At 36.7% G+C, this 22184-nt stretch overlaps 1 protein-coding gene across 1 annotated transcript in view; it reads right to left on the bottom strand.

Moving 5' to 3' along the window:
• Positions 1 to 22184, bottom strand: part of EML5 (echinoderm microtubule associated protein like 5) — a 167328-nt gene that overhangs the window by 84091 nt on the left and 61053 nt on the right. Inside the window, exons 9-15 of the mRNA XM_012803403.2 lie at positions 19987 to 20243; positions 17657 to 17869; positions 11143 to 11310; positions 10037 to 10143; positions 9449 to 9567; positions 7464 to 7650; positions 1886 to 1991 (exon numbers count right to left, since the gene is read on the bottom strand). Coding sequence (XP_012658857.1) covers positions 1886 to 1991; positions 7464 to 7650; positions 9449 to 9567; positions 10037 to 10143; positions 11143 to 11310; positions 17657 to 17869; positions 19987 to 20243 — 1157 coding nt within the window. The remainder of the gene's footprint in view (positions 1 to 1885; positions 1992 to 7463; positions 7651 to 9448; positions 9568 to 10036; positions 10144 to 11142; positions 11311 to 17656; positions 17870 to 19986; positions 20244 to 22184) is intronic.

The raw sequence follows: 22184 nt of genomic DNA on the forward strand, positions 1-22184 counted from the left end.
TGCAGCCATCACTGTTGTTTGGCAGGCTGGGGCTGGATTTGAACCTGCCACCTTAGGTGTATGTGGCTGGCGCCTTAGCCACTTGAGCCACGGGCACCAAGCGTCATCATCCTTAATCATCAGAGAAATGCAAATCAAAACCACTTTGAGATATCATCTAACTCCAATAAGATTAGCCCACATCACAAAATCCCAAAAGTACAGATGTTGGCGTGGATGCAGAGAGAAGAGAATGCTTCTACACTGCTGGTGGGAATGCAAGCTAATACAACCTTTTGGGAGGGAAAGAAGTTTGGAGAACACTCAAGGGACTAAAAGTAGACCTACAGTTTGATCCTGAAATTCCTTTACTAGGTATATACTCAGATGATCAAAAATCATTTTACAACAAAGACATTTGTGCCAGAATGTTTACTGCAGCCCAGTTTCAGCCAAGACATGGACACAGCCCAAGTGCCCACTGACCCATGAATAGATTAACAAACTGTGGTATATGTACTCCATAGAATACTATGCAACCTTAAAAAAGGATGGAGACTTCACATCCTTCATGTTTATCTGGATGGAGCTGGAACATATTCTAAAGTAGCTCAAGAATGGGAAAAAAAGTATCCAATGTACTCAATACTACTATGAAATCAATATATGATCACCTACACATTCATACAAATGGTAAAACATAACTATAGTCCCAGAAAGTAGAAGGAAGAGGAGAGAGAGAGGAAAGGAGGGGGGAGGCGGGAGGAGGGAAGGTATTTGGGGGACCTCACGTAATGTACATGATGCAATGGTATATTTCAAAACTATTAAGAAAAGAGTATAATTGTGATGGATGTGTTACTTAGTTCAATGTAAGCATTTCACATTGTATATCAAATCAGTACAGTGAACTCCATAACTGTATCATTGTACACAGCTATGATTTAATAAAAACAAAAAAAAATTTTTTAAATTAAAAATTAATCAAACAGAAAAACACATCACCAATGATATAACTGCTTTTAGTGAAGGCCAATTATTTTAGTTGTTAGTATCATGCAACACAGTACATCTCACAAATCATTGAGACAAATGACAAGATGATAAGACATGCTGAAGCATACATCTTTATAAGTTATAAAGGCTCAGACTAAAGGAAAATGTTTTCCACCTCGCCATACTTTTTACAAACCTCAAGTAGTTCCTCTTTGTTCTAAATATATTTTTCTTGTTGCAATTCATTTTGTTTCTTGACCGTTGGCAAATCTTTGAATGTGTATAGTTCCCTATCCCCTGGCTCTACTATGGATAATGTATCACTTCACTCAAAGTAGGTAGAAGCACTAGTCTACTGTATTCATAATATAAAATTCTCTATTATTGGAATTTTCTCTTTCCTCCCTATGCATACCCCAGCTTTCAGTGTAGATCTATGGTTGTTAAACTTTGAAACATGTAACAAACTGCTAACATGATCTAAAATTATTTTTTCAAGACAGTTTCAAACTGTCACAGTATAGAAATGTCTAAGACAAGTATTTCAGTCCTCACTAAACATTTTCAAAGTTTACTCCATGGTTATAAAACACTAAGATCAACATTTACCCAAAGGGGGCGATACATACCACTTTTGACCACTGAGATGATTTTAATTGTTATGCAGACAAACATATTTTATTTTAATATAATAGACATACTAATTTTAAGGGGATTAAATTATACTCATTATATTATAAACTAGCCAGCAAATCCACATTTTCAGAGGACATAACTTAGTATGATTACTTCACAAAAATTATGAAAGTCACAGCTAAATGATAAATGTAGGTAACACTGGTTTAGATTAAAATGCTATGTATTACCTCTGTATTTTGATCACTCTTATTTAGATAGCAAATATCCTTACCTGAGAAATCAACAGCACAAACACCATATTGGTGATAGCCCTTTAATATCGACAATGGTTTAATGGTCTCTGTATCCCATACGTGAATTGAGGGATCCCTTCCTACCTAAAATAGAAAGAATTATAAAAGTCAATATATACAATTAAATTATTTCTTTTCATAGCTATCAAAAGTAAATAAGAGGTTTTACAGGCTTTGATTTACTTGCTATAAAAAATATAAAGAACTACATGTATGTGCATATGACTAATTTTCTTTTTTTACCTTTGTTAAAAAGCTAATGAGGCTAGGCTCAGGGTTTCTAGGAATATTCTATAACAATGTGACTCTTTCCCCACATTTCCATCAATATATAGGTGTTATTTAAATCTACCCTATACTTTATCAATAAAGATAATAAATGCTTGCTGAACACCTATTATTGGCAAGGTTTCTGTGCTAGACACAATGAGCACTAAAACATTCAGGTACCATCTGCAAACTCAGTGGGAAAACAGAACATTGTCAATTAAATAAGAACAGATGGTTAACATGCTTAATTATAATGAAATGGTTGTAGAGGGACAATTCATGGAAGAAAAGGTACTAAAGCTGGCTTCAGAAAGAGTAAGACTTGGATATAGAAAGAAGAAAGCAAGCAAATTCTAGACTAGGATAATGGTATAAACAAATATTCAGGGGGCTTAAAGCATCAAGCATGTAAACAAGACCCTGAAAAGACAATTTTACTGTTGTAGCACTCTGTCCTTTATCTTTTAACTTGGTTTATGACGTTCAATATAGCACTAGAGGAATAATTCTTAATATTTATTAAGAATATTAATATTCTTAATTATTCCTCTAGACTCAAGTAATCACTTCTTTTAACTATAGCATAAAGAGATCTTTTATAAAGACAAATCATGAAATAATCAATATAGCTGTCAATTACAGTAAACTTTGAGATTGATTTTATATAAAGACATAACAAAACCAACACCACAACCTGCGAACATTTCACTAAGATATTCAGAAGTTATTTAGCCAAACATTATCAGAGACTTTTACATTTTCTTTTCATAGAACTTCTACAGAATTTGATACTTTTGAGGATTTCCCAATACTACTCTCCCCTGGTTCTCTGGTCTCCTTGACTTACTATGGAGTTTCCTTCACAACTGCATCACCTGTTACTTAATTATAAGCCTCCAAGATTCTATCTTTAATTCTATAGTCTTCTCATTCTACATTTTTGCCCTGCAATATCTCACTTTCACAGTTTCAATGGCTAAACCAAAAAATAACTCCCAAATCCCCTCTCATCATTCCTTTTCTTTTGAATCCAAGACTTTCAAGTATCAATTATCTCCCAGACATCTCACCTAGAAATGATGTCGACAATGACTAACATTCACTGAGAACTGACTAATGTGCCAGAAACTGTTCTAAGCACCATACAAAGGTTTACTAATAATTTCACCAACTCTATGAGATATGCACTGGTTGTGTCCTTATTTCAAGAGACAAGGAAACAGGCATACAAAGGGTTAGATAATTTGCCCACAGCTAATAAATGGAGTTTGGATTTGAACATCATAGTCAGTGCTGGCTGAGGTACAGACAGAATATTACTAAAGCACACTAAGGGCATCTCACGCAGGGATAAAGGGGAGGAGGGAAAGGTGAGGCGAGTTCTCATATATTTACTTAGCCTAAATCTTGAAAGGAGTAGGAATTAAAGTTGAAGAGTTGAATAAAAATGGAGGGGAAGAGTTTTCCAAGAGGAAGGAACTGAAGGACAACATTAATAATGAAATAACAGAAAAAATATTAACTCATCGTTTTTCAGTAAGGGCTAAAATCAATCACATGAGCTCTCTGCTCTCTCTTCCTAGCCCCATTTTCACAACATCTGAAAAGAACTAAACAAACAGAAAAGAAATGTAAATCTTCCTCTTTTAAAACTACTTTTTTTTTTTTTGAGACAGAGTCTCACTTTGTCGCCCTCAGTAGAGTGCTGTGGCATCACAGCTCACAGCAACCTCAAACTATTGGGCTTAAGTGATTCTCTTGCCTCAGCCTCCCAAGTAGTTGGGACTATAGGGGCCCTCCACAAGGCCTGGCCATTTTTTTGTTGCAGTTCTCATTACTGTTTAAGCTGGCCCGGGTGGGTTTGAACCATCCAGCCTCTGGTGTATATGGGCGCGGCCTAAAACTACTTTTGTCTTCTTTTCCTTGTAAAGTGGCTATAAAAAAAACAAAAAGCTGCTTTTGGGAATGTGTTTTACAGCCTTGGGGAGTTTCTAAATGGACAGCAGGGGGTACAAACTAAAGGTCTCAATTCCTACTCAAAACTGTTATCTCAATGTTAGAATCACTGACAGGATTACAATCCCCTGTGATAAGCCTGTGTCCAATGGTGAGACTGCAGCTTATCATCCAGCTGCTAAGAAGACAGAAGGGGAGGATACAATAGTTTCATTGTACCTGTTAATTTGACACAACAATTTCATAGTACCTGTTAATCCTAGCACATTGGAAGTACGTGTTAATTTGGTTAAAAAGCCATAAATCTTCTTTAACTCTTTATAATTTCTAAATAAAAAGCCTAAGGACTAAACCCAAGTCCACAAGCTCACAATAATAGAAACCAAGTAAAAGATGTGAAACGGCATTATACTTGTTGGACAAATGATACATAGCTCAGAAAGCAAGAGCATAGTTTACATGGAGGTAAATAGTAAGGGACAAAAAAGAGAAGGTTGCAGATTTAGACTAAGCTAAATCCCTTAGATTTGCATGCTAATGCACTGAGACAGCCCACAAGCTAATAACAAACATTAAAGAATTTTAAGTCTTTAGAAAGATTACTAGTGGATCAAAAAAATGGATAGTGGCTCCAAACCCATAGCTCAATAAGTAGGGTGCCAGCCACACACACAGAGGCTGGCGGGTTCAAACCTGGCTCGGGCCTGCTAAAACAACAACAGCAGCAACCAAAAAATAGTGGGTGATGTGGTGGGCGCCTGTAGTTCCAGCTACTTGGGAGGCTGAGGCAAGAGAATTGCTTAAGCCTAAGAGTTTGAGGTTGCTGTGAGCTGTGATGCTGTAGCACTCTACCTAGGGTGACGTGGTGCGACTCTTATCTCCAAAAAAGAAAGAAAGAAAGAAAATGGATAGAAATGGACAGGGTTAAATAACTTGAGGTTATTTTGGCTACAATGGTTCAGAAATTACGAAGCACTAATTGTCAGCAGAGACATAGAAAAATTAAAAAATAAAAACTAAAGCAAAGATTATTCAAGGTATTGAATCAACATATATTTGGGTCAAAGAACAGGTGCAACTACTGTTGCATAGTCAGGAATGACTGACTGGCTACAGGGCTACAGAACAATAAGGTGGACTTCCAGGCTTAGGCAATCAAGTTAATATGGTGCCATGTTCTAAGAAGGAAATATACAGGGATAAGCAGGTTTGGAAGAGAAGATTAAATAATTATAGTACAATTTAGTCAAGATACTCAAGTTGAAATACATAAACAACTTGGGAGGTAAGTTTCTTTCAGGTTCTTTTATCTCCACTTAAGATCATAGTTCCTGGCTTGGCGCCTGTGGCTCAAGCAGCTAAGGCGCCAGCCACATACACCTAAGGTGGCGGGTTCAAATCCAGCCCGGACCCGCCAAACAACAATAATGGCTGCAACCAAAAAATAGCCAGGCGTTGTGGCGGACCCTGTGGTCCCAGCTACTTGGGAGGCTAAGGCAGGAGACTCACTTGAGCCCAGGAGTTGGAGATTGCTGTGAGCAGTGAAGCCATAGCACTCTACCCAGGGGGACAGCTTGAGGCTCTATCAAAAAAAAAAAAAAAAAGATCATAGTTCCTGACAATGGGTTGTTCTTTGTACTCTATTCTCCAAAACTAGACAAAACACTCTTTAGATTTGTCATCTAAATTTCAAAACACTCATAAAATGCTTCAGAGGTACTTTATATTTTAAATAATTTTAACACAATTTATTTTAGAAGTCTAAAACTTTATAGAGATGGGACTGGTTGGTTATAATATAACAAAGTTAAGAAATGGAAAACACCAGGAGAAGTATAAAAGGCAGTGAGAGCCTCTGACTTGGGAGAAAAACTTTGCATCTACAGTGCCTAAAGCAGAAATGCTGTTGTGTTGTGTAAGCAAACCTAGAAGAATAGGAACTATACCTTGACAGAGGTGAATGTCCTGTGGCATGCTGACCTTTTATTTAATCTGACCTTAATTCCCTAAAATCAAAGTGGTAGTAAATGGCCACATTTTATACTGCCTTTGTCCCGGTAGTACTAGAATAATGTTCACATTCCTTGCCATGGTACATAGGTACCAACCAAATGTACTTCAAGAAGAACCATTGATATAAACTAATGGTAAATGCTGCCCTGAGCCCTCCACCTACACTGTTGATTAGTTCTTACAGCAATGCCCACGTGTACTCTAATTTGAACAATGTAGGCTACCCACATTTTTAAAAAATAAGCTTTTTTTTTTTTTGGCTCCACTTTTACACATGATATAATACACATAGAAAGCTTTCTCCAACTTCCCCTCTGCCAGATAAACTATTCGGCTCAAATGTCTTCAGGTCTCCCTGATTCTATTGGGCACAATAAATCAGTCCTTCATGGTCAGGCATGGAGGCTTATGCCTATAATCCTAGCACTTTGGAAGACCAAGGTAGGAAGATCACTTGAGCTCCAGAGTTCAAAACCAGCCTGAGCAAAAGCAAGACCCTGACTCCACTAAAAATAGAAAAATTATCTAGGCACTGTGTCAGGCACCTGTAGTCCCAGTTACTCAGGATGCTGAGGCAGAGGATCACTTGAACCCAGGATCAAGGTTGCCGTGAAACTGGCTGATGCCACAGCACTCTAGCATGGGCAACAGAGTGAGACGCTGTCTCAAAAAAAAAAAAAAAATCATTCATTACATTGCTACCAGACTTTGTATATATCTCTACATTAAAAAACAAAAAACAACCCACCCCCCAAAAAAACAGGTGATTTTACCTCCCAGAAGGTATGTGGCACTGTCTGGAGACTGTTTTTGGTTGTCACAACTCAGGTTGTGGGTGTTACTGGCATATAGTGCACTAAACATCCTATAGTACGGTCAGCAGCCTCCCACAACAAAGAATTATCTGGCCCAAACATCAACAGTGCTAAGGTTGAGAAGTCCTGATCTATACTTGTTACACTGTATCACGGTTTTTCTTGCATCTGTGTCTTCCCCCTCAGAATATGAATTTTCACCATGGCAAGAGAATAACTTATTTATCTTTATATTCCCAGAAAATTTCCTCATATATAAAATGTGCTTGATGAATATTCTTTGAATGAAGGGAAGATAGGAGGGAGAGAATGGGAGAAGACAAAATGGAAGAAAGAGCAAAGGAGGCACAAAGAAAGGGAGGAAAGAACAGAGAAAGAAAAAAAGGAGAGAGTTTTCTCTTCTTTCAGGGAAGTTATATAGGATGATACAAGTTTAACCTAACGTCAAACAAATTTATAACCTGTCTGGCTTACTGTCACACAGTCTCTCAAAGGAGCCTACCTGGCCTGTCGCCACGTAGTCTTTCAAGGGATGAATAGCTAGGCAGAGAATATCATCATCATGACCCAGGTAAAAACGTTGTGTGTTCTGTTGTCGATTATAAATCACACCCACTGCAGCCACATGGTACACAATTTCACCAATTTGAGTATAAAACAGATTACTTCGACAGTCATAACCTCTGTAACTAATATAGCAAACAAATCATATACAATTAATTTTGGCCTTTTACCTGATCAACACAGAATATAATACAGAGAAGTAGGTACCTTTTAGGTCAGTCATTCATTTTCCAGTTTTACAGGATACTGAACAATTAAAGAAAATACCACTATCTCATATCCCATAAACTTTCATGAATTGCTTTGATTATATATAGCTAAATCTAAGCTATGATACTCAGTGAAAAAAAGGGTACAGAAAAGTATATTACTACTTGTATAAGTGTAATATTAAATTTACACTATAAAAGAAAAAGTTGCTTTTTATAAGTAAAAAGGTATAGAAAAGAACATATTTATATATATACACATAAATATTTCTGAAACTAATAGTTATTACCTTTGGAAGGGGGAAATGATGGCTAATGGGGCAGAAATGGGAGATTTTCAAACTATACTCTCTTATACACACTGTCAAACAATGAGCATATAATATATATTCTAAAAATAAGTTTAAACAAGCTAAAAATATACTTATCCAGGAAAAAGCAATCAAATTTTAAAATGGTAAATATAATTCCATTTATAGCAACCTTTCTTTGTACTCCAAAGAAATCCTATTCATTAACTACAACTGCATAGAAATACTGTCTATTTTAACAACAGAAAAAAATACTTTTACTAAATAATTTTTTTTCAACTTCTTGAAAAGCATTATTAGTTAGGTAAGCAAATGAGTGCTGGATGAGAGGTAAATAGTGGAATTAGAAAATCTGTTGTTTCCAAGCTGAAATGTGAGAACCATATTGCCAGATATTGTAAGAGAATCCAGAAACTATATTTTCCTAAAATTATAAATAAGAAGGACAGGCAAACCACAGTGGCTGAGCCTGCAATTCTAGCACTTTGGGAGACTGAGGTGGGAGGATCACTTGAGGCCAGAAGTTCGAGACCAGCCTAAGCAAAACACAAAAAAATTAGCTGAGCACAGTAGTGGGCACCTGTACTCCCAGCTTTTTAGGAGGCTGAGGTAGGAGGATTCCCTGAACTCAGGAATTTGAGGCTATAGTGAATATGATCATGCATTGCACTCCACTTTGGGTGACACAGGAAGACTCTGTCTTAAGATTTTTTAATAATATTATAAAATAAAATAAAAATAAGAAAATCAAAATGGTCAGACTAAAAGTCACAATATCATTCCAAATTAGACATATTTAAGGGAAATAATTAAGTCTGAAATTTTATTTATTTTGTTTAAAGACATTAATTTCTATAAATATAAAACTTTCATAAAACATTTTGTTTTATTTAACAAACACTTCTATAGGGCTTATGATGTGCCAGATAATGTAGTAAGTCCCCACTAGCATTGCCTTGTTTATTTCCTCATCAAAATCTTATGACATAGGTCCTATTATCTCCATTTTTTTGGTGTTGTTGTTAGAGACAGAGTCTCACTTTATCATCTCAGTAGAGTGCCGTGGAGTCACAGCTCACAGAAACCTCCAACTCCTGGATTTAGGCAATTCTCTTCCCTCAGCCTTTCAAGTAGCTGGGACTACAGGCACCTGCCACAACACCTGGCTATTTTTTTTTTTGGTTGCAGTTTGGCTGGGGCTGGGGCTGGGTCCAGTCCAAACCCACCACCCTCCATATATGGGGCCAGCACCCTACCCAATGAGCCACAGGTGCCACCCATATCTCCATTTTACAGATAGGAGAACAGAACACAGACACGCCATGTAACTTATTCAAAGTCACACAGCTTGTAAGTGTGAATCAAAATTCAAAACACATAAATGAAAAGTAGTCGTTTTATACCCATGAACAAAGTGTAATCGAATACTGTTTCCTGGAGCCCGCTCTCTTCTTTTAGATGTAGCATTTTTTTGTTTCTCTTTGCATTGTTCTTTAAGCTGAGGTAGATCTTCTTTGTAAACCTTTTAAAAAGGTATATAAGCAGGAATATTCTTAGAACATATAGAAAGGTATTTATATATTCTTAACATAACTTTCAGACATTGATCTGTTATTGGTCAGCTTTAACAACTGCCTTAAATGAGAAGGTATTTTATGAAATTCACATTTCTATGTATCACACTAAAAAATATTTAGCATTACAGGAAATCTTTACATTTCATAAGAGAATATTTTTAAGGGAACAAATTTGAGTGTACTATGATAAAAGTCTACAGGCAAATAAAGTAGACACACTTTAGTTAAAGCACTTAACATAGGAGAGCATTTCACACAACAGTGGTTTTAACACTTAAAGGAGGAAAACTGAAATAATCATACATTGCTTAGGAAAGTAAAGCCACAAAAGATAACCACAGATGACTAACATGAAGCAAGATAAAGAAAAAACTGGACTTTCCTGAGAAAAATCATGTGGTAACAAAAAATTACCTGCCGACGGTAGGTAAGTTGTGTCTCTTGTTCAATTTCAGAATCCAGTTCTGGAACATCAGACAAATCTGAATCTGATTCATCACTATTGGAGTCAGCCAGACTTTCTGTAATTTTTAAAAGTGAAATGTTACTTCTTTAAAGAAGATTCATTTTCAAAATAACACTATAAAATTAATGATTGAGAGCTACGAGTTGATATGTAGACAAGCCATAAAACAATCAAATGAAATTAGCTACTTAAATGATACAGGTGTCAATAAACTTTTGCTACATGTTACCTTCCTCTCCACTCACAGCAAACTCAGTATTTCCCTTAACTCCCTTCACTGGCTCCCCACTGACTGCTATATCAAATTTAAATGTCTGTGCAAGTATTAGTAAATATGACCTATAACAAACGTGACAATAGCTTAAAAATACTACATGAAACAAATGAGTTGACTGTAAGGAATTTTTCTTTACCAAAAAAAGCATAACATGAAACCCAGATACTCATCTCCCAGAGGACACACTAAATGTTTATTTTGCTAACATCACTGTTCCTTCACCAGTCATTTGATAGATTAAAATGCGTCCATGCTCTATACTCTACACTCTGTGACATCTGACTTTAAACATATAGACATAACATATATATATGTTTATACATATATATATATATATACACACATATAAATTTTTTTTTGAGTCAGGGTCTCACTTTGTGGCCCTTGGTAGAGTACTGTGGTGTCACAGTTCACACCAACCTCAAACTCTTAAACTCAAGTGATCCACCTGCCTCAGCCTCCCTGGTAGCTGGGACTACAGGCACACCCCCTCCCCCAACACATGGCTATTTTTAGAGACAGGGTCTCACTCTTGCTCAGGCTGGTCTCAAACTCCTGAGCTCAGGCAATCATCCCGCCTCCGCCTCCCAGAGTGCTAAGATTACAAGTGTGACCCACTGCACTGGGTCTAGACAGAATATTTTAATTTAAAATTTCCTCTAATAACAAACCATACTGCTTACTTATAAGACTAGAATGTACTTCAATATAAAATTGTTATTTGGGGATTATTGGAGAGGTAACAGGGATATTGTTTAGGCAGTGTATATCACTCACCTTGGGGTGCTATGTGAAGAGCATCCTTTAGTTTTCTTTCAGGAATAAATTTCCACTGAAAGACAGAGTGATCTGCTCCACCAATAGAAATAACCCACTGATAATCATGTGACCATCTGACATTAGTTACATGAGCTGAATGGCCAATATATTTTCTAAACTTGGCCCCTATAACAAAAATATATCTTTAAACTGATAAATGCCAAGACACAAAAAAATACCATTTCAAACAACAATTTCTATATAAGAATCATTGTGTTGTCTTTCTATTATCTTAATTATGATCAAATGGGGAACACGCTGATACAAAGTTAACTAAATAAACAAAGGAATGAATCTATGTCAAGGCATGCAAATATTTCCTCTACTCATTTACAATATAATTTGGTAGGAACCAAAATGGCTGTGAGACATTATCTTACTGCTTTGAAAAAAGCCTAAGGATCAAGTGTTTTCCTTCTTTTTCTCTCTTCTATCTTTCTCTCTCTCAAAGTCTCTCTTTATTGTCCTGGTTAGAGTGCAGTGGTATCACTGTAGCAACCACTGCAACCTCAAACTCCTGGGCTCAAGAGATCCTCCTGCTTCAGCTTCCTGAGTTACTGGGACCACAGGCACATGCCACCATGCCTAATGTTTCTATTTTTTATAGAGACAGGGTCTTGCTGTTGCTTAGGCTCAACTCCTGACCTATCCTCCTGCGTTCGCCTTCCAAAGTGCTAGGATTACAGGCAGGAGTCACTGTGCCCAGTCTCTAATTTGTTTTACTGTATATTTTCACATAAAGCTAACATAAGCTAAGTATCTTCAATAAACTGCAGCAATAAATAGACTTGACTACATTGAAATTAAGAATCCAACCAAAGACCTCATTAAGAAAATAAAAAGATAAGCCACAAACAGAAAAGATATTTGTAATCCATAAAAATTACAAAGCATTTATGTCACTACAGAGTATATAAAATAACTCCAACAGACCAATAAAAGAAATGATTCAGTAGAAAAATAGGAAAATGATAGAAATCTATGTTTGACAGAAGAGGAAATGCAGAAGACCAAAGAATATTTAAAAGATGGTCAACCTCATTAGTCGTTGGTCACAGAGACCACAATGTATTTATACTAACTGGATTTGCAAAAAGTAGAAAAGGTAGTAATTCCAAGAGCTAAAGAGGATATGAATAAATAGAGTTTGTAAAATGGCATAACCATTTTGGAAAATAATTTGGCATTTTCTTATAAAGTTCATCATTCACATTTTCTATGACCCAACAATTTCACTCCTCGGTATACACTTTTGAAAAACTTGCATACAAGAACAAAAGATTGGAAATGACCCAAATGTCCATTGACAAGAAAATAAATGCATTAATTATAGCAATACAGCAATAAAAAACAAGTGCACTAAAGCTACATGAAACAAAATGGATCCATCTTAGAAAAGCAGCACTTAATACATTCATACTATAAATCTGTTTTCTTGTTTGATATTTGTTTTGTTTTTCCAATAAATTTCCTTCTGAAATCTAAAGAGATTCCTCAAATATAAACTTTTACTGGTCAACAAGAAGTATAGAAGGGGTATTAACAGTGATGAAGGTAGTAGACTAAAGTGCCTTGCCCTTACCTCTCCATTCCTTCCCACCCCTACCTGCTCCGCCTCCCCCACCTGTGTTGCTGCCTGGGAAAAGTTCAGATTATTTGAGAGAGATTATGACAAGAGCAGGAGAATCTAAAGAAAAAAGAGGATAATAATGAAAAAAATGGGGGAGGGGGTAATGCTTTGGACTGGGTAAAGTGGAGTAAATGTGGGATATATATGAAACATATGATCATTCTCTCTGGGTTAACCATACATTTTGTGTTTCAATTACAATGATTCTGTAACATAAACTACTTCTTTTTTTTAATTTAATTTAATTTATTTATTTTTATTTTATTTTTTGAGACAGAGCCTCAAGCTATTCCCCTGGGTAGAGTGTCATGGCATCACAGCTCACAACAACCTCCATCTCCTGGGCTCAAGCGAGTCTCCTGCCTCTGCCTCCCAAGTAGCTGGGACCACAGGCGCCCACCACAACGCCCGGCTATTTTTTGGTTGCAGTGATCATTGTTCTTTGGCGGGCCCACACTGGATTCGAACCCGCCACCTTAGGTGTATGTGGCTGGCGCCTTAGCCACTTGAGCCATGGGCACGGAGCCACATAAACTACTTCCATTATGTAAGATGCTTTTATATTTTGTTAAAGTTGTACTTCTTTGAAGTCATTTAACAGATATCCCCTAACCGGATATCTAAAATATACTATACCTACTTTTTCCTAACCTTAAGGTGGACCAATCGGATGACTTAATAATTAATTTAAAAGAGATTAGGTATAGCAACTCACACCTGTAATACCAGCACTCAGAGTCTGAGGGAGAGGATTACTTGAGTCCAAGAGTTTGAGGCTACAATGAGCCATATGACACACACTCTAGCCTGAGCAACAAGACAAATCCTATTTCTAAAAATAAAAACTAAAAAGATAATAATAATAGGCTAGGCACAGTGGCTCATCCCTGTAATTCTAGCACCTTAGGAGGCAGAAGTAGGAGGATCATGAGGCCAGGAATTCAAGACCAGACTGGGCAACATAGAAAGATCCCATCTCTAAAAAAATTGGCTGGGCATAGTGGCTCACATCTGTAATCCTAGCACTATGGAAGGATCATCTCTAAGGCGGGATGAGCTCTTGCCTGAGCTCACAGATTCGAGACTAGCCTAAGCAAGTGCAAGACCCCGTCTCTAAAAAAACAGCCAGGTGTTGTGGCAGGTGCCTGTAATCCCAGCTACTTGGAAAGTTAAGACAAGAGAATCGCTTGAGCCAAAGAGTTTGAGGCTACTGTGAGCTTTGACGCCACAGCACTCTGCCCAGGGTGACAAAGTGAGACTCTGTCTCAAAAAAAATAAAATAAATTAAAAATAATTAGGTGGTGGTATACACCTATAGTTCCCACCTACTTGGGAAGCTAAGGCAAGAGCATTGCTTGAGCCCAATAGTTTGAGTTCACAGTAAACTGTGATTGTGCCACTGCCATCTAGCCTACTATTATTAAATAATAATAATAGAAAAGAAACTTTTTCTAGTAATACTGCTAACTTCAAAATATGCAAATATGTGAATTTAATAAACATAGAATCTTAAAATATTTCTATTACTCTTTTAAATATGCAACAATCATATCCTATCTTCATTCCCACTAACCTAGCCATAGTCTCAAGGTGAATCACAATGTCTAGGAAAAAAGTCAACTTTACCATAAAATAAATTGCTAACAAAAATCTAACAAAAAAGAAACAAAAATTTATAGTTATATTCTTGAAAGAGTGACTTATCTCTTAAACAAGACTGATTTTCTTAGACTTTAGTACTATTCACACAGTAATTCAAAGGACTATTACACATTTTATAAGTGAATAAAAACTACTGTGCAATAAGATTGTCTTCTCTTATTGCAAAAGATAAAAATCATCAATTAATCCTCTGCACTTGGCTTTGAAAACTCAAAAAGTATTTTTTTTTTCAAAAAGTATTTTTGTTTTTGCTGGAGCTCAGAATATGAAACACTAAACAAAACAATGTCTAAGATTAAGATCTTCAGGATTCTTACTGAATTTCACACTTTCTAACCAGGCAAATTGTCATATGAAAATAGCCGGGCATTGTGGCGGGCGCCTGTGGTCCCAGCTGCTTGGGCGGTGGAGGCAGGAGACTCGCTAGAGCCCAGGAGTTGGAGGTTGCTGTGAGCTGTAATGCCACAGCACTCTACCCAGGGGGACAGCTCGAGGCTCTGTCTCAAAAAAAAAAAAAAAAAAAAGAAAGTCTGCTGTGCTTAGTGATTCTCATATCCTAGCTGTGTAGTGGACATCAGAAATAGGGCACTTTAAATTGCTAGAGATTTAGCTAGCCTTTATTTACATACTTAGCATTACTTCCATAAGTACATACTTTCCCATGTACTAGGAAGCCGACCTCTCACAGGCAGGAATCAACAAAGTAACAAAGCTGGCGGGATTTTGAACTTATCACTTTACCATAGCAGTATAGAGGCACAACAGAAGTATCAACCTGGGTTTGCGGAAAAATTAAGCCCTTCATTGGACATCAGTGGATTACATATTTGAATCAAACAATTCTAGCTGCTCTCTAAATCACCTTTACTAAATTATACTTTAATGTTTATTCAACAGCTTGTATCAAAGAGCCAGGTGAAAACTATTACTCCGTCTGGTTTGGGTATTGATGTTCTCGGAATACACACTCACTGCACCTAATATGAAACCCCACACCACAGGAGACAATTTTTTTGTTTGTTTGTTTGTTTGTTTCAGTTTTTGGCTGGGGCTGGGATTAAACCCACCACCTCCGGTATATGGGGCTGGCGCCCTTTGAGCCTTTGAGCCACAGGTGCCACCCGAGACAGTTCTTTTTGTGTATGTATGTGAGACAGAGTCTTACTTTGTTGCCCTTGATAAAGTGCCATGGTGTCAAGCTCACAGCAACCTCAAACTCTTGGGCTCAAGTAATTCTCTTGCCTCAGCCTCCCAAGTACCTGGGACTACAGGCACCCACCACAATGCCTGCTATTTTTAGAGGCAAGTGTCTGGATCTTGCTCAGGCTGGTCTCAAACACGTGAGCTCAGGCAATCCACACACTCAGGCTTCCCACACACTCAGGATTACAGGAGTGAGCCACCGCACTCAGTCCTACAAGAGACAGTTCTTTTTTTCTTCTTCTTCTTTTCTTAAGAGACAGAGTCTCACTTTATCGCCCTCAGTAGAGTGCGGTGGCATCACAGCTTGCAGCAACCTCCAACTCCTAGGCTTAGGCAATTCTCTTGCCTCAGCCTCCCGAGTAGCTGGGACTATAGGCGCCTGCCACAACACCTGGCTATTTTTTGTTGCAGTTTTGCTGGGGCCGGGTTTGAACCGCCACCCTGGGTATATGGGGCCGGCATCCTACCCACAGAGCAACAGGCGCCACCCAGGAGACAGTTCTTTAAAAAATAAATCTACCATGTTTCCCCAAAAATAAGACACTGTCTTATATTTATTTTTTTTCAAGAAGACACACTAGGGCGATGTCTTCCTCTCCTTTCAGGAGCTGTCTTCCTCTCCTCACCGAAATGCATGGCATGGTTATGCAGATACACCGTTTAGCCACACCCATCACTAGGTCTTATTATTGGGATAGGGCTTATATTTAACAAATGCATAGAAATCCTCCTAGGGCTTATTTTATGGGTAGGTCTTATTTTCAGGGAAACATGGTAGGAAGAAACTGTGATTTCCTAAGGAGCAAGTATGCTTTTATTTTTTTTTTTAAATCTACAATGAGAACTATTTTGTGCCCTGTTTTATTTTATTTATAGTTTCTTGGGAGCTCAAAATCAAATCTGATGTTTGACTATTATCATTTTCTTTATCTTGTTTTAATGTGGTACTTCTATGGTAATTTAAGATGGTACTGAGTCTCTATTTGTATAATTACTTTAGTACTTAATGGACTTATTATACGTAGACTCAAATAAGGCATGGAATAAATAAATGACTATAAATTTTTTTATTTTTATTTTTTGGAAACAGTCTCACTTTGTCACCCTTGGTAGAGTGCTGTGGTGTCATAGCTCACAGGAACCTCAAACTCCTGGGCAAGCGATTCTCTTGCCTCAGCCTCCCAAGTAGCTGGCACCTGCCACAATGCCTGGCTATTTTTAGAGACCAGGTCCTTCTCTGGTTTAGGCTACTCTTGAACCTATGAGCTCAAGTAATCCACCCACCTCGGCCTCCCAAGTGCTGGGATTATAGGCATGAGCCACCACGCCTGACCTGAATGACTATAAATTTAACATTTCCTTTGATTATCCTGGGTCTCTGAACAAAGTGATAACATTTTAAAAGATACACAAGAAAAAGAGGCAATGTAGAAAATAGCCAATGATACAACTTCACTCTTTTTTTGGACACCTATTACTAAAAATAAATGTTAAAACAATATATGCTAAGGATTTAAGCAAAAACACATTTAACACATGAAAACCAACCAACAAACCAACAGTTTTCAAACTGTGACCTGAGTTTGTACAACTGACAATTTCCTCAGAATTTTTGAAAAAAGACCTAAGAATAATGTCTTCTAAAAGATATACGGTCAACACGATAAATGATTGAAGGTAATAGGCCACAGGAAAAATATAACCACCACTGTATAATCTAACTATATGAAGCAATTCAAGAAGTGAGAAGAAAAATTTTTGTTAAACAAGAAAACAATATAGTCCATTCCAAAAACATGAATTCAAAATTATTTTCTAATAAAAATTTCATGACTAAAATGTAATATATGACAATAATATCACCAATCAGTACACATTAAAAAATATGAAATTTTATCTGTCTCAAGACTAATTTTCTGCAAGAACATAAATGTCTTTTATAAAAGAGGTTACTTAATATTTTAAAGTAAAAGATACCTTTTCTTAAACATGGATATCTGAATAACTTTATAATTCCATAGTCATCCGCTGTAACTAAAACTTGGCCAATATAATTTCCATCTACTGAATTTATATCATTAATATCTGAATATTTGGGCCAAATTCCATTTACTTCAAGGCCTGAAACACATGTCCATGAGGCCCAACGAACACTTTTTGTTTCTTCTGTACTTGTCACTTCTTTTCCTCCTAAAAATAAATCAGAATCTTAATTTAAGAAATTATTTCATTTGATTTTCACTCAAGCTTAAACTGTAACTAACATGGTAAACTCCAAAATTTTAAATTATCTTCCCATCTCAGTTAGACAAGAATATATAAATAGGTAGCTCACGTTGAGTAATGAGAAGAGAAAACTGAATGAAAGAATTTTTTTTAAGCTGGGCAAGGTGGCTCACACCTATAATCCTAGCACTCTGCAAAGCTGAGGTGGGTGGATTGCTTGAGTTCAAGTTCAAGACCAGCCTGCACAAGAGCAAGACCCCATCTCCAGAAAAATAGAAAAAATTAGCCAGATGTTATGGCAGGCACTGTAGTCCCAACTACTCAGGAGGCTGAGGCAGGAGGATTGTTTGAGCCCAGGAGTTTGAGGCTGCTGTGAGGTAGGCTGATGCCACAGCACTCCAGTCCAGGGCAACAAAGTGAGACTCTACCTCAAAAAAAAAAAAAAAATTTTTTTTTAAAAAGTTACTACCAAAATTATACTAATTTGGAGGCATACATAGACTTGAAAAATTATCTTAGCAGGTTCACCTATGTGGAAAGTAAAACTGAATTTATTAAAATCATCATATAGATTAATCACAACAGGTTAAAATATAAAAAAAGATAAAAGCCATAAAAAAGGAAAAGCAGGTATTAAAAAAGGAAACCTAAGATACATATCGTTCAGAAAAAAGAACTGAAAAAGATTAAGAAGAAAGATGAGTGTGTAGTAATATATTTACATTAGGTAAGAGGGCATTAGGATTCAGTCTGTCTTCATTACACATGGATTGTTAATGAAAAACTTTTGGTGAGATATATTAACTTCGTTATGCAGCTGTTGTTATGAAGTAAGTTTTTGGAATACAGTAACTAATTCACTAAGCATCATAAGAAAGTACTAAGGCGGGGGCGGTGCCTGTGGCTCAAAGGAGTAGGGTGTGGGCCCCATATTCTGGAGGTGGTGGGTTCAAACCCGGCCCCAGCCAAAAACTGCAAAAAAAAGAAAGTACTAAGAGGTAATATTTTAATGATTCTTTTATTCCTCTGTTTTAATCTTTAATTGGAATTTTTTTCAAATTGAGGTTATATTATTTGCAAAGTTAATTTGAGATAACCACAAAAAATTACCCCAAATCATTTATGATCACACATTTGTAGCAGTAATATTTACTTAATCAGATCCACCCACAAAAATTGCATTCTGATTCTCTTATATACAATAGGACTGCCATATACTACTTTCATGGTATAGAATGGGTCTGTCTTAGATCCTCCAGGGAAAGGAGTTTTAATAAAAACATTTAGAATAGTGGTTGCCTAGGAGAAATGGGGGTCAGGGAAATTTTGGTCAAAGGTTACAAAGTTTCAAGTTATACAGAATAAGTAAAGCCTAGAGATCTGATGCACAGTATGTTGAGTATGGTTAATACTACTGTATGGTATACTTGAAATTTGCTAAGAGAATAGATCTTGTTGTTGAGACAGAGTCTCACTCTGTGCCCTGAGTAGAGTGCAGGTGCATCATCATAGCTCAATGCAACCTCAGACTCCTGGGTTTCAGGGATCCTTCTGTCTCAGCTTCCTGAGTAGTTGGGACTACAGGCCCATGCCAACTGGTTTTTGCTTGTTTGTTTTTTTCCCCTTAATTTTCTGTGGAGACAAGGTCTCACTCTTGCTTAGACAAGTCTTCAACTCCTGAGCTCAAGCAATCTTCCTGCCTCAGCCTCCCAGCATGCTAGAATTAGGCAGCACTCACAGCAAGAAAATGGATCTTAGATGTTCTCACCACACGCAAAAAAATGGTTAACTATGCAAAGTGATAGATATGTTAATTAGCTTGATTGTGAAAATCATTTCACAATTATATGTGTATCAAAACATGACACTGTACTCTGCAAATATATATGTCAGTTGTACCTCAATAAAGTCAAGGTGGAGGGGAAACAAAGGAATTTTAATAATAAGGCAGCCTTATAGAAAAGACCACAATGCCTAAAATATTAGCTCAGATCTTTGATTTCCTATAATCAAATGTAACTTACACTCTGGTTCTAGTGTAAACATCTATAAACAACATACAATTTACTAGAAATGTTTACCTGGCATCCTATAAAAAAGTCTTTTCCCATTGCCATCATTTGTCTGTAAATATCTACTGTCTGAGGACCAGTCCAGATGAGTAATGAAACTAAGTGATCCAACACATTCGCCAACTTTTTTATAACGCTGAGCAACTCCATAAATATCAACTGAGCTGTCATTGCATCCAACAGCAAGGTAAGTTCCGTCAGGTGAATATTTTAACTCATGAATTGCCTCCTTCCTATCTTTAATATGTACAACTTCTGTCATATCTCTGTTAAAAAGAAAAAAATGATACTATATGAACAAAAGTCACACAACAGAATTTAGTTCTCAAACTTATCTAAAATGACTGTCAGGCTATACCAAGTATTTGTAAATTATAAAATAAGGCCACCATTATTAAGTTCAGGAATAATTATTTTGCTGAACAGAAACATATGGGGACACTATATGTTGACAGCACAGAAAAATGCTAAATTTCAGTTTCTAAATTACTTTAAGTATTTTAAGGATCCATATTAAAATTTGGGAGTCAATAAAGGAATTAAGGAAATAAAGTCATAGATTTTTATGGTAAAACTTCTTCCTAAATATTAAGTTTATAATAATTCTTAATAATTATATTTATATAATTATATTTATATAATTTTTGCAATGAGGCAAATGTACAAAATGGCATTCAGCAAACAAGAAAGGAGTTAATTCTTATTACTTCAGTCATACATTTAAATACACAGATTTTTTTTTTTTTTTGAAACAGAGTCTCACTATGTCACCCTTGGTAGAGTGCTACTGCGTCACAGCTCACAGCAACCTCAAACTCTTGGCTTATGCGATTCTCTTGCCTCAGCCTCCCAAGTAGCTGGGACTACAGGCACCTACCATAATGCCCGGCTATTTTTTGGTTGCAGTTGTCATTGTTTAGCAGGCCCGGGTCAGGCTTGAACCCACCAGCTTTGGTGTATGTGGCTGGCGCCCTACTCACTGAGCTACGAGTGCTGAGCCTAAATACACAGCTTCTATAAGTATAACTAGTTATTTTAATTTCAACCTCTTTGACCTTCATTATAATAAAACACAGATTTGTTGCTTAGGGACCATGTTGACCAGTGAAGTCGAACATTTTTTTCAGTGATGCCTTATAACTGAGTTTCCAAAATAATACAGATATTGACAACAACCATAAAAATGGATAAACTGTTTAACACTACTGTCTTTCCCAAGTTGTACAGTTGGTGGGGAGGAGAGAGAAAAGTTAGGGAGAAGGATCCAGGGAGAGAGCTGAGGTACAAGGAGGAGAGAGTCCTATTTCCAGTAAGAGTCAAGGACTTTTCTCCATATAAATTTGGCCTCCCACATCTGAAATGCTCCAAGTAAATAATTTCAAAAGCAGAAGTTTAAGTGGAAGTTTCCCAATTTTTAAAGTTTCTAAATGTACAATTTATAGAAATCAAACTCAAATTTCTTCCAGTAACTCTAAATATTTTGCTTTAGGCAATACATACTTGAATTCACCTTCTTCTATAAGAGATGGATATAAAGTAAATATGATAAAATGTGATTACTCCAAAAAGCATGTGAAGTTCTATAAGAAAGATTGAAAGAAGGGTTAAGACTAGACTAAAGGTGGGAAGGGGCCAAGGAAGGGTAACACCTGTTTCGAGCATAGAACCTGAGAAGTTGGTGAAGTATAAAAGAGGAGAGAGGGCTGTCCAAGAAGACACAGCATGAGCCAAAACACAGCAATATGCTGTTATGTGGCACCTTTAAAGAAAAGCCACAAAGTATTATGGGTACAAAAATAAGTGGGTAAAGTGTTAGTGACGGAAGCGATGTAAGAGATAGATTAAGGACAATCTGTGATAGATCTGGTATGTTGCCAAGGAATTTAGACTTTACCTTGAAGTTAATCATATAGAGAAAGATAAAAAAAAAATGGAAGAAAAAACAGTGTATGTGGGAAAGTACCAGATATTCAACAAAAATTCATTTCCCTTTCTTCCTAGATCAAATTTCTCAGGCTCCTTTGCAATTAGTTTAATCCTGTGCCTCAGTTCCAACCAAAGACAGGTTGATGGAATGATGTGAGCCATTTTCCAGCAATGCATTTTTAGGAAGCTGATATACCTAAGGTATACCCTTCTGCTGGCTAGATGGTAGATAATCTCTGATGATGGGCCCTAGTGAGTGATGAAACCACAACAAACAGAAA

Source organism: Otolemur garnettii, unplaced genomic scaffold, assembly GCF_000181295.1.
Source record: "Otolemur garnettii isolate 467f Iridium unplaced genomic scaffold, OtoGar3 scaffold00020, whole genome shotgun sequence".
Lineage (NCBI taxonomy): Eukaryota > Metazoa > Chordata > Mammalia > Primates > Galagidae > Otolemur > Otolemur garnettii.